The sequence below is a fragment of the Mesoplodon densirostris genome, chromosome 2, assembly GCF_025265405.1.
Source record: "Mesoplodon densirostris isolate mMesDen1 chromosome 2, mMesDen1 primary haplotype, whole genome shotgun sequence".
Classification (NCBI taxonomy): Eukaryota; Metazoa; Chordata; class Mammalia; order Artiodactyla; family Ziphiidae; genus Mesoplodon; species Mesoplodon densirostris.
In genome coordinates this window covers 158,423,333-158,437,614 of record NC_082662.1, presented here as the reverse complement: position 1 = coordinate 158,437,614, position 14,282 = coordinate 158,423,333, and the positions used below count along the sequence as shown (strand labels likewise).

Below are 14,282 nucleotides of genomic sequence, written 5' to 3'. Positions count from 1 at the left end.
GAAAGTAGAAAGTATATGGTGACATAGTAGAGTGCCATGTGCCCAATAGCAGGAGGACTTTGACAGAGAATAAAAAACTAAGTTTTCAAAGTGGCACTAGGCAGCTGGGAGAAAGCTAGTTGGTACTCTGGGGACCTGTAAGCCCCATGGTGTGAGCACCGTCCAAGGACTGGGGGATTAGGTCAAAGGGGATATTCACCCAGAGGAGGAAGCATAGTTGGCAAAGTGGATAGCAGACGGGGGTGGCAGAGGGAACCCTTCTGTGTATTTTGGGTCAAGAACCATGGTGTACAGCAATGACAAGAAGGTTTAGATTTAACCAAACCCAAATATCCCAGATTTGGCACTGGTCATTTCTGTGATGGGAATTGGCTGAGGGTCCTTGGGAGCATCTGGTTTTGTTCTAATGGAGGCTGCCTTACCCCTGTGGAGTACAGTCAGGATCTTCCCCTGGAGGGAGCTTGGTCTGACTGTGTGAAGCAGGATCCTGGGTCCCTCTCTCAGGGCATACATGCATGCATCTTGTATGTCTTGTTTTTTAACATGCGAATTTTTGATGCTGACTCAACTTCTTCAGACAGCTCAGGATCTTTTTCTTCTTTCTGGCCTGAATCATTTCTATCAGTCTATAAAGGAGTTATTCAACTGACTATTAAACTAGAGCACCAGAGGCTTTATTTTTATATCCTTTCACGTTTACTCAGTCAGAAACTAAGCAAGAGTTGGGGCTTGCCTGGACACTTAGATACTGGAGTGTGGCTAGGGGTCAGTGGTCAAGGGATCCCAACAGAAATCATCTGGGGGACAAAGGAATGTGGTGGGCTGGACACCAGGCAATGTTTAATCCCAAACCAGCAGGTCACAGTGATAAAATAGTTAGGCAGCTGCGCATTCTTCCAGGAGGCATGTCAGAAATAATAGACTCAAGCAATGGGCAGAACAACTTGATATTATATGTCAGCTTTCTCAAAAAGCTTGTTTTTGAGAAATTTTTTTATAAAGATCAAGGTGCAGCTTCACTTTGGTCTGTCTGAGTCCTCAGGGAGAAGTTCATGGTATCTCAATCTAGAGTGTGGAGAGGATGGGTAAAGGGAGATCCTGGCAGAAATTAAGTAGATCAATGCAGTTCCCCTCTCTTCATACATAGTTCTGGTCAGTTCGTGGTCCCATGCTTTTCATGAAATTTATGTATGTCGTTTCACCCTTTGAATATTAAGTTCTTTTGGATGGATGACAAGTTTATCTCTTAATAAATCATTTCTGAAGCAAGATGTTAAGCTCTGAATTTTAGAATAATGGCCATTTTCTCCACCCTAGGTCTGAGCCAAGCTCTGGTCACATTAGTGGACAAGCTAAGACGTTTATCTTATTAACTCTGATTAAATTCTGAAATGGTGTACATGTGTTATAATAGGCAAGATAGTCTACATGCAAACTGGACACCCTGCTATCTACACTTTGCCCCTTTTTGGTTTATGGAATAATCTGGGCAAAAATCTGTCTTCAACAAAATAAAACTTTCAAGTATCAATTCAATTAGTGACTGTTTCCAACTGTCTCTAGCTTTTAAAAATGTATTTTATCCCTTATACTTGCCAACTTCTATCTATATCTCTATGGAGTGCAGGAATTAGAGTGACTGTACCCAGTTTTCCCCAAGTATGACATAAACACTCTCATCTGGAAGGGTAATTTATGGCTGGAGAGTGGAATGGGCAAGGAAGAAATGGGAGATAAGTAGAATCAGCTAATGAGTTGGTAGTGGGGGAGGAGGCTTCTTGGAGGGTGGCTCAAGGGAAATTAGTGGAACTGCTGGGTTGAGGGAGGGTAGAAGGATGATGGCCAAGACTGGTCAGTGGCAGACAGAGAAGCCAGGAACACACAGATAGCCCAAGTAAACCATGCCAGGAACAGGGAGATTTGGGGAAAGTGAGGAGGGAGAAAAGAGAGAAAACTGTCAAGTTACCAATTCCTAATTTGAATGGGAACTCTGGAATAGGACCAGAGGATACAGATTTTCTTTCTTGGTACCCTGAGCTGTACATAGGCTATCACTGATCCTCTCTGCCCTTATTTCTTTCTTTTATTTTCTATTTGTTTCTTTTTTCCCTTTTCTTTCTTCTCTCTCTCTCCTCCCATCCACCCTCCCTCTTCTCCTTCTATCTGACCAATTAGACCACCTCCATGTTGAAGAGTTACTTGATGTCATCATAACTCCAAACCATCAATTTATCAATACAGGAAATTGTAATTATTTTTAGTAAAGGAGAAAAGGAAAGGGAATGTGACTAATGTCCAGGCTACAGTTCAAAAAACACTCCAGGAAAGTATCAGAAGGAATATCCCTCTGATCACATCTGACACCACTTCATGAAATTTGGATGATTTATTGGGGATGAGAATTACTTTTCCAAGATATTATAAGTCAATAAGAAAGAATATTTTAAAATCCCCATTCTCTCAAGCATTTTTGGTTCTAAAGCAAAATCTTTTTGTGTTTCTTTACTTTTATTCCCCTTTTTGGTTCTGTGCCAAAGAACATAAACACAGTCTCCTTTGGGATCTCTATTTCTTGAGTACTCCTTGCCAGTATATCCTACATGTGGATTAAATAGATGGCATCAACAGTGTAGTTGGGAGGCAGAGTGAACAGAAGAAGAAGGGTCATGCTCTTCTAGCCTGAGCTTCTGGGTTGAGAGATTTCAGTGTCTGCAGCTTGTCTACCAGAATAGCAAGAGTAAAGTGTGAATCTATAAAGGACATTTCAACTGTGTTGAGAGAGCTGTCTGCACAGTTGAAGCTGTGATAGGATCATTCCTATCTTTGGAGTGGCATTCCCATGACCACTATAGGAAGCATCCAGTGAATCCAAGGGTCCACTGGGTTCTGGTTTAGTTGTTCTTTCTTAAAATAGCTCTTCATTGAGTATGATGAGGCTCTGTTTGCCCATAGTAAAGTTTTAAGTTTCACTGATGCCAGGAAGATGAAGGTCTTTGACTATAAGCTTAAAAAAAGATCAAATGCTTGTTTCCCTTTTTTATGGGCCATGGGGCATGTTTTTTTTTTGTTGTTGTTGTTTGTTTGTTTGTTTGTTTGCGGTCTGCGGGCCTCTCACTGCTGTGGCCTCTCCCGTTGCGGAGCACAGGCTCCGGACGCACAGGCTCAGCGGCCATGGCTCACGGTCCCAGCCGCTCCACGGCATGTGGGATCTTCCCAGACCAGAGCACGAACCCACGTCCCCTGCATCGGCAGGCGGACTCTCAACCACTGCGCCATCAGGGAAGCCCAGGGCATGTGTCTTTAATAGACCTTTAAGTCTGTGAATAAGTTCAAACATAATATTACCTAGTGCTTTGAAGACCACCAATAGAGATACTTGGTGAGTATCATAAGGTAGTCAGAGTAGGGTTAGAGAGTCTATAGATTAAGGTACTAGAAAGAGAAATATATATAAAATTAGCATTCTTTGCAGTAGCTTATGATATCCTCTCCTACCTATAACTCATCTTTTTTTTCCTGTTTTACTTTATATTTTCTGGCCACTATTTACCTTTAAAAATATGCCTGAAGCAAGCATATGCTGAAATAGAGATTCAGTCGGTCTTCTTATCATAATAATGATCATGCAGTGTGATGGAAAGAACCAGGGACTGAGAGTTGAAAGGCCTTCTTCACTGTGGGCTGGGGTGGGAGTGGAGGTAATTCTCAGGGCATAGAGTTAAGGGTATTATTGGATTTATCTTGAAGAAATAATCTGGGTGTAGAGTGGAGAACTGAGTATGACGTCAAATACTGACTATCCATATAAATATTGCGGTGCTAAAAAGGTAGGATATTATTTATCTTGGAATAAATATCCTAAATGTGTATTAGTGCATTTTTGAGAGCTTCATAACACCTGGTCTTACCCTCTCTGCTCCTCTCCTCTAAAAAGCAATGCTGGTTGGGAGAGTCAGAGTCTGATTAGGTCTGGTTCTACTGTTCTCTATGGACTGATCCTTTGGTATGACATTTCCTCCTCTTACGTGCTCTCCAGGGCGTACATGAGTGTGAAGGAGCTGAAAGAGGCACTGCAGCTCAACAGCACTCACTTCCTCAACGTCTACTTTGCCAGCTCAGTGCGGGAAGACCTTGCAGGTGCTGCCACCTGGCCTTGGGACAAGGAAGCCATCAGTCACCTGGGTAAGTAAAGTGAAGACCAACTATAGTAGGAAAAATGAGATTGGAAGGGAGTCCATGAAAGTGCATTTGGGGAAAAAACAGAGTAAAATAAATTTACTTAATGAATTAGCTGCTTTGGGCTGAGAATAGCTTTTGGGAGAATCTCTCAAAATGTTTCAGCGCAGACAGGTAAGATGTATTAGAGCAAACAGTGGCAAAAACTCAGAATGTCCTAGACCGAATCTATAATCTAGACGTTAATAAATTGCTGACATGGAATAAGATCCATTTTATGTCTTGGAGAGCCTCAAGGGGGAAACTAGCGAGAAGGTGGCTAGACTGTGAAACCTGGTTTGCAGTAAACAGCCAGAAGATTGCTGTGCTTCTTGCATGGATTGGAATCCTGAGGAGATTCTGGGAAATTAAAACAGGTGGGGAGCTTGTCTGCTTACCTAGGAAAAAGGTGACACCTTAATACTGAGTGGAACTACTGCATGCTTAAGAAAGATAATTCCTTTTATTACAATATCTTATCATTATTATAAAGGAAATATTACTGACCAATCAATAGAATCATTAAATCAGTTTATGTGAATGAAGAGTAATTATTCAATATAATTTGTATATACTTTCAAAGAGTCTTGAGTAGGATTCTACCAAAACTTACTTTAAAACTGAATTACCGGGGCCTCCCTGGTGGCGCAAGTGGTTGAGAGTCCGCCTGCCGATGCAGGGGATACGGGTTCGTGCCCCGGTCTGGGAGGATCCCATATGCCGCGGAGCGGCTGGGCCCGTGAGCCATGGCCGCTGAGCCTGCGCGTCCGGAGCCTGTGCTCTGCAACGGGGGAGGCCACAACAGTGAGAGGCCCGCATACCGCAAAAAAAAAAACCAACTGAATTACCATAATTGAGAGGAATTTTTCACATTGGAAAGAGAATGCTTGAAAGAGACCAGAAACCATTTTATGAGTGACTTAAAAGAGATTATGCAAAATTAATCTTCTTAGTAGTCAAATACAAAGCAGAGAGAAACTGAATAAACATCACATAATACTGTATATGTCAAACCTATGTATGATGGGGTCATTATGAAGTGGAGTCCAGAATATTGAAATGATAATCAAATAAAATATGAGCAAGTGTCCAAAGGATTGAGGAAGGAAAATGGTGAGCAGTAGGTTAGCAATAGGTGAAAAAATGTTGTGGCTGTTCAAGAGGAAACCAGAACATAAAAATCCTTGTAGTGAATCAGGTCAACATCCAGAAGAGGTATATATCTCAAGCAAAGGAGGAGACAATGAAAAGTTAAACCTGTGGTGATTCAAACTGAATGCTTTGTTAGTATGCTGGATTTCATTGGCTCTATAGTATCTGATACAGTTTTAAGGCTCTGTAGTCCTTTTATCACTAAATCTTGTATTTTCAGTTCTCAGTATATTAGAAGTCAGAAATTTGTGAGATGAGTGGAGCTTTCCAGATGAAAGCTAATGTGAGTCATTCTAGTCTTCAAAGTATCAACAAGTGGGCTAGAAGGTTATATTCCAATAATTCATTTACCAGTGAGTTTGAGTATCTTGAATTATCCTCATGAAAAACAATACTAGCAGAGGAGCATGTAACACTGTAAGAAATTACCTCCAAATTGGTTCATACCTGATTCACCAAAGGTTAACTTTTCGGTATATATGACAGCTAGGTTTACCCAGCAATTGTTTCTATGAATCCTAGGTCTATCATTGGGTACTGAATCTACTTGTTCAAAAAACCTTTAAAAAATGCTCTTCCTGGCCATTATGGAGACAAATCTTGGCCTCTTGATAAGAATTATTGGACTGGGAGCAGAGCCCTGACTATTTTTCTAACTTTGTTGGCACTAGGCCATTGACAAGATTCATTTAACTATAAAAGTGGATAAAATACCCCCACCCCAAAAATTAACTATTTGAAGACATCGGACATCAGCCAAGACAACGAGGATTTGAGGGACCCAATCCCAGTGAGGAGAAAAATGCATTGAAGTGAGCTCTACATATAACTCAGATTTTTTCTCCTTTAGGGAAATTACCAAAATCTCAGTGAAAGTAATAGAGGCAGAGCAGAGAGAAGCAGCCTAAAGCTTGCTTCTCACTACTGAGGAGACAAAAATTAAAGGTCAGGCCTTCTAAGGCATCCAGACTGGAGGGACCAAGCTCCCAGAGAGATAGAAATCATGAAAAAAATGAGACTGATAGTCTGCTCATAATTTGAAGATTTTTCTAATTACTAAACTATGCATGCTCAGGGCCAGTGGCCATAGAACAAGTATAAAATAACTGCTAACAGATTAAAAAGCTGAACAGTGATTTCAGGAATCTCATAGTGGAGGGAACAAAAAAATGAAGTTGAGGTCCTATCGAGGAGGGGCTTTGAGATACCCTATGTGTGAGGGAAAATATGAATAGCCTAGCTTACACAAAGCCTAAAATTCAGCCTGAAACACTCTTAAATCCCTGTTTGGAGGAAGGTCATCTGCCTATATTTAACTGCCTAACAAAAGAAAATTAAATATGCTCTGGAGGAAGACAATATCATCAAAAGCTTCTACAAGTTTTCATGCACAGTGGCCAGAAATCAGTAAAAAAAAAAAAAAAAAAAAAAAAAATTACCAGTTATGCCAGAGATAAGACCAAATGATGATAAACTAAACTAAAGAAACAAATAATCACTAAATAAATGCAGACCCACAGATTATCCGTATATTGGAGTTATTGAATATTGGCTTAAGATAATTGTGATTTATATGCTCAAAAATAGATAAAAAGGTGAAGAGTGTCTTTAGAAAACTAGAATCTATATTAATGAATCAAATGGAAATTTTAGGACAAAAATACAGTAACTGAAATTAAGAAATTAATAGATTGGTTTATGAGCAGGAGAAAGGTTTAGTGAACTAGAAAACATACATATTGAAGCTCAGAAAAAATGATGGGAAAATATAGAAAACAACTTGGGACATTTGAGATCTGATGAAAAATTCCTAACATAAATTGGAATTCTAGAAGAAGAGGAGAAGGATTTTGGGGCAGAAATAATATCAAAGAGATAGCTGCTGAGAATTTTTCAGGGTGACAAAAAATATTAAACCACAGATTCAAAATGTTTCACAAACCCCAAGGAGGATAAATAGAAAGAAAATCACAACTAGATTCATTATAACAAAAGTGCTGAAAAACCTCAAAAGTAGCCAGAGAAAAAAGTTATGTTACTTTAAAAGGAGCAATAATAAGATTGACAGGCTGACCTTTCAACAGAAACTATGGAAGTCAGAAGACAATAGATTGATATTGTTTTAAAAATGCTAAAACAGAATTATTGCCAATTTATAATACTATGTTCAACAAAAATCTTTTAAAATGAAGAAAAATTAAACATATTTTCAGACAAAAACTGAGATAATTTAAAACCAGCAGTAAAATAAATACTGAAGAAAGTTATCCAAACAGAAAGAAAATGACTCCAAAAGGAAACAGAGGCATGCAAAATCACACTAGAAAGGATAAAAATATTAAAGGTAATAACAATGTCTTTTTGGCTTAAAATATATTTGAGTTAAAATATGATGACAATGGCACGAAAGACAAGAAGTAAATAAAATTACATAATTTAAGGCCCCTTCTACACCAGTATCTGGAAAAAATACTAATTTATTAATTTTAGATAGCTTACACACACCTTATATTATACAAGAATTAACTCAAAATAGATCATAGACTTAAGTATAAAAAGTAAAACTATAGAAAAAGAAAACATAAGAGAAGATCTTCAGGGCAAGACTAGGCGAAGAGTGCTTATATATGACACCCAAAGCATAGTCCATAAAAATGAAAACTGATAAATTGGACTTAATCAAAATTAAAACTTTTTCTCTGAGAAACACTCTGTTAAGATGAACAAGGAAATGGCAGTCTTAGAGAAAGTATTTGCAAACCACACATCTCACATTTATATCTAGAATATATTAAGAACTTTCAAAACAATAGTAAAACAAACAAACAAATATTCCAGTTAGAAAACAGACAAAAACACAGACATTTTACCAAAGAGAGTATATAGATGGAAAATAAGCACATGAAAAGATATTCAATATCATTAACCATTAGGGAAAAGCAAATTAAAGCCACAATGAGGTATCACTATACTTATTAGTAGAGCTAAAAAAAATAGTAACAATACAAAATGCTGATGAGGATGCGGAGAAACTGGATATTGCATATATTGCTGATGGGAAAGTAAAATGGCACAGCCACTCTGGAGAACACTTTATCAGTTTCTTATAAAATTAAACATACACTTACCATATGACCCAGCAGTTGGACTGTTGGACATTTATCCCAGAGAAATGAAAACATGTCTCCTTGAAACCCAGCTTTATTTGTAATAGCTCCAAACTGGAAATGATAAAGTGTTCTTTGGTGCTAACTGCTTAAGCAAACTGTGACACATCTGCACAATAGAATATTACACAGCAATAAAAAGAAACAAAGTATTAATACATGCAACAACTTAGGTGGATGTCAAGGGTATTATACGGAGTGAGAAAAAAATCTCACAAGTTGCACGCTTATGATTTAGTGTAGTATTCTCAAAATTTTATGTGGTATTCTCAAAATTAAAAGAAAAAATCCAACAGATAGAAAACAAATTAGTGGTTTCTAGGAGTTAGGAATGGGGTGAGGGGTGGTGGGGAGAGGGGTATGTGTGTGGAGTGACTTAAAGGATAATAGAGGAGAAATCTTCATGGTAGTTACACAAAGGTATACATACATGTGATAAAATTGCATAGAACTACACACAAACACACACTTGCACGTGCACACATACACATATATTCACAAGCCTGCATGCAAAAACTGGTGAAATCTAAATAAGGTCTGTGGCCTCTTTGCGTGAACAGAACACTTCACATATAGCAGGTGCTCCTTGCATACTCACTGATTGAAGGGATGACTGAATAAATGAGTGAAGGTATTAAATTTAAATAGTTTCAAGAAATATTTAAATTATCTCATGAGTCGCTGACTCATAATGAATTGCAAAAGAAGCTAGGGATATTTATATTTTATTCTTAAACCTTTTAGGAATAATTAGTTTCCCTACAACATGTTTCTTAATGTGCATTTAAGGAGTAGAAGACTAGCTGAAAATCTGACTCAATATGAAACTTCTCATGTTATTATTTATTTTTTCTTGTTCAGTCATAACTGTGATTGAACAAAGGAATCATATTGACCTAAATCGGGTGTAGAGTAGTACAGACAGCTGGCATAACATGATAGAGGAAGACATTTAGGATTATCTAAACAGAGTCTTTTCAAGACTCAAGATTATCTGTGTCAACATTCAAGACCTTGTATTTTGAGGGTCAGCTGAGTGACCTGGCAGATAAGTACGCTAGTTTTAAGACTGAATCCAATTTCTGACTACAAATGGCTTAAGTCACTATGAGGAAAGACCAAGGTAATCTGTGGCCCATCAACACCATTTCTGGCCTTTAGCATGATTTTGTACTTTTAATGTTGTGGTAATGCAGGGCAGAATTTTTTATAAGTAAAGTAAATGAATAAATGAGATCCCCTTGAGCTCAGTTGTTTGAATATCTTTAACCTTAGTATACAGTACTTAAACTGAAAACATATCTTCAAAGGCAGAAGACGTAAATTAGTGGTAAACCAGACCTTTTATAAACCATTAATATCGTACTCATAATTATTTATTCATTCATTCAAAGAAAAACTGTTGAATCTATTTCATGGCAATATTAGAGATAGAATAATTAAAAGGAGTCCACCATAAAGGTTTGCACAACACAACTGGGATACAGACATGCAAATACACACTTATAATACTACATGATGCTGCCACACAGGAGGTCAAGTAGGAACATGATGAGAAAGTGCCTGATTGTGCTGAAAACATCAGGGAAGAAGGGAAGAGTTCCCAGAGAGGCTGAAGCTTGAGGGGAGAGTTGAAAGATGAGCAGGAGTTTGCTTGGCAGACAATGAGAGGGCATTCCATAGTGAAAGAAATGGTAAATGCCAAGGTTTAGACTGTTAAAAACCTAGACTTGCTTAGAAGTGGAGTGTCCTTGGAATGGCTAGAGCAGAGCTCTTCAAACTTATTCTTGCTCTCTTGTACCTCCTAAAAGACTTTTGAAAAACTCTGTACCCCTTACTCAATTTTAAAAGTAACACCCAAAAATTTAACCATAAGTTTAAATTATAGCAAAGAATATAATTTCTGGCATATTATTTTAAATTATTGACATTTAAAAATACATTTTAAATCTACTCTTCTAAATGTATCTTTGGTAACATAATAATTTGATAATCACCATCATTCATTAAAAAAATTCATGGCCATGCACTTTTTTAACATTGAGAAATTATTCATTGCTCCTTTTTTCTCTTTGAATTTGTGTTTCCATTTCATTGCTCCTATAGAACTTTATACTAATGTAACATATAAATATACTTTTTTCATAGTTTTTAGTTAGTCACCTATTTCTCTGCTAAAAACATATTTTGAATAAAAACAAACATTTTGTGATATTTTTAATTAAAGTTTTTATTTTGAGATCATTGAATATTCACATATAGTTGTAAGAAATAGTACAAAGAGATTCCACATACCCTTTACCCATTTTCCTTGCAAACCTGTAATACAGTATCACAAGCAGTATATTAACATTGATATTGATCATAAGTTATAACATGTTAAAAATTTGTTCTCAATTGAGTTAGCTTTTGAAATGATTCCTTGTCCAAAATTGATCAAAACAATATTTTTAAATGTTGATTAATGACTAGTAAACAAAGTGGAAAATACATATTTAATGAGCCAAGAGTGGCTTTTCTCTCCCAGATTAGTTCTTGTGTCAGTGGATGAAGAGTAATTATTTCTATAATAAGACAGGATTTAGCATCATTTATATTGCTTTTTTTCCCTTTTATAGCTCTAAGTACTGAGAAGCTTTGTTCACATAAATAAGTAGATGGGGAAAAAAAGAGTTCTGTTTGACTGAGTGGATGATGGTGCCAAGGTAGAAAATATAGAAAAAGCAGGAGCAAAGGGGGAGGCAGTTTGGTTTTGGAGGTGTTGAATTTGGGATCTCTACAAATTTGACCATGAAAGGCACTTCCACAAAAGCAGAGGAGGAGCAGGATTCAGGCGTGTACCAGACAACAAAGGAGAGAGGGGTTTGAGAAAGTCCCTTGTGGCCCACAAATATGACTGCTTCAGAGTGATGAAATACGTACAAGGGCATCTTGGCCAGGTTAGAGAGGACAGTCGGTCACTCTCTGGCACAGAAGTTAGGCACTTCAGAGTGTTCTGGACCAGCCATCTTCCTTAATTGTTCTGGGGAATGTCTGTACTGCCGAGGAACATTCAGAGACCCTTATCAGATCATAAGCAACATGCCTCAATGCATGGGACCCAAGAACTTTGTGGGAGGGAACTTGAACCTGGCTCACAATGGGGCTTTAGACATATGGGATCTTCCAAGGAGTCCAGATAATGTGACCCTCGGAGGAAAAAAAATATCTTAGAGTGATAGAGTGGGCTATGGCTTCCAAAAGATAGGAAGAAATGTATCTTGAGCAAGTCACCTCATATAGAAAATGGGAATAACAAGCATGAGGAAGACTACCTGGCACATAGTAGGGCTTCAATAAATATTAGCTCCATTAGTAGTAGTAGCAGCAGTAGCAATAGAAGTTCCAAATACCATGGCTGCTATTGCTGGTTGGGCCCTTAGCTTCCCACCTACTTCATCTCCATCCTAGAGATTTTCAGTGCCCTAGAAAGAGGTTGGCTTTCTAGGGGGGAAAAAAATGTGTTTTTAGGTGTCCAATTGCCTGCAATGGTAAAGCAGCTTATAAGAAACAAAGGGAGGCTCCTTATAAGTCACAGAAGGAAAGAATAAGTGATTGTTGGCAGTTTGGGGGAGATGGGTAGTGCCTGATGAGGGTCTGTGGGTGTCATAGGGCCAGATGGACTGGAGAACAGCTACCACAGGGGTGATGCAGATGTGGCAGGCATCTGGCAGAAAGCAAAGCAATAGCTGCATGAGGCGGGAAGGGGAAGACAGAAGCAGCAGACATGAGCTCTGAGGGGAGATATCCTTCCCTCACCTAGAACTTTTATAGGGGATCCCCCCACCCGAACAAAGCTTGACTTCCTCCTAACCAAACAGTTGACATTGAGATTAGGGTGTTACATCAATTGTGACACATTCATGCACAATGTGGGTGAGAAATAGACATTGATTTGGCAAGTGGGAAGTCTCTGTTAATCTCAGCCCAATTGTTTCTGTGGAGTATGGGTGTAGGAGCCAGCATGGGAGAGGTAGAAGAATCCACAGCAGGTAAAGGGAAGCACACTCTGGTGCAACAAATCACTGAATAGTTGGGCTAGAGCAAAGCAATTTTGTTCCTCTCCACTCTGTCCCCTCTTCACTATGCCAGAGTGGAGTGATTCTTCCCCAAGACAAGGAATAAACAGGACATGTAAACTGGAGCACACCATCTCCATATGAGGACTTAGAGCATCATTAATGAGACAGGCTACAGGACGTGAACAGGTTGAGGACTGTTCCTTGGAATTACCCACTGGTTGCTACTGTAGATTATTTGTCAGATGATAATATTCAGCAAATGGGGTAATTTTAGGTGCCTTGGGGTTTCAAACATAATGAACACTCTTGGATATTGAAACTTTGGAAGAAATTATCCTAGGATATGACCTAAATGCCCTGAAATTGGCATGTCCCAAAGATAGGTTTATACGTTTATAAGTAGGTGGAATAAATAATCACCTTTGTGTGTGATGCATTGAAAGATCTCCTTTCTTAAAATATGTCCTAGTAAGCATTGAATCTTTAGTGCCCAGAACAGTACCTGACACTGAATAGATGCTCAATAAATGCTGAATTGATAAATCAATTGTAGAAAATATCTTTCCCATTTATACTCTGTAGTGTGAGGTTGTGGGTGTTTGAAGCACCACCGTCATCCAGAAACAAGGAAAGGAGTACATCATAAGTCTCCAAGGCCTCAGTGATAACATCTTCAGTTTTCGTTAATCAAATGACTTTTCTCCCATGGTATGGGAGGCGTTAGAAAGCCCGGAGTGAGGGAGGCATCCATGTGGTACTGGGAGTATCTAATGAGGAGGAAGTGCCACGTGGCCTTGGCTTCAGAGTGGTCCAGCCTGAATGCCAGTTCTTCTTCTCCAGATTGCAGGTTCTTCTTCCATAGCTCGAGCAGGGCTAGTGGTGTTCACCTGTCCCCGATGCCAGGCCCAGGGTGGGGCTCCACCCCCGCCCTGCCCCCAACCCTGTGGGAGGCTGGGCCACATGCAGTTCTGAGTCCCCAGGGGCCACAGCTGAGGAGAGTGAGGTGGCTGAGCCCTGGATAGCTGAGGAGACATTGAAAGAACAATGGCAATAGAAAATCAATACAACATGAAAACAGGAATCTGCATCCTGAGTGGATTGGAAAATCAGGGACTAGTAGAAGGCTAGCAGACCACACAAAAACACTCCTCCATTCTTTGTTGCTGTGTGGCTGACAGGGTCTTGGTGCTCCAGCCGGGTTTCAGGCCTGAGCCTCTGAGGTGGGAGTGCTGAGTTCAGGACATTGAAACACTGGAGACCTCCCAGCCCCATATTTCCCGGAGATCTCCGTCTCAAGGCTAAAACCCAGCTCCACTCAACGACCAGCAAGCTCCAGTGCTGGAAACTGCATGCCAAATAACTAGCAAGACAGGACTACAACCCCACCCATTAGCAGAGAGGCTGCCTAAAATCATACTAAGTTCACAGACACCCCAAAACACACCACTAGATGTAGTTCTGTGCCAGAAAGACAAGGTCCAGCCTCATCCACCAGAGCACAGGCACGAGTCCCCTCCACCAGGAAGCTTACACAACCCACTGAACCAACCTTACCCACTGCGGGCAGACACCAAAGACAACGGGAACTACAAACATGCAGCCTAAGAAAAGGAGACCCCAAATGCAGTAAGTTAAGCAAAATGAGAAAATAGAGAAATACACAGCAGATGAAGGATCAAAGTAAAAA

The 14,282-nt window shown here is 39.3% G+C and overlaps 1 protein-coding gene across 1 annotated transcript in view; it reads left to right on the top strand.

The window, feature by feature from the left end:
* The window catches only part of PAPPA2 (pappalysin 2), a 297,667-nt gene that overhangs the window by 96,843 nt on the left and 186,542 nt on the right, over positions 1-14,282 (top strand). Inside the window, exon 3 of the mRNA XM_060088558.1 lies at positions 4,037-4,182. Coding sequence (XP_059944541.1) covers positions 4,037-4,182 — 146 coding nt within the window. The remainder of the gene's footprint in view (positions 1-4,036; positions 4,183-14,282) is intronic.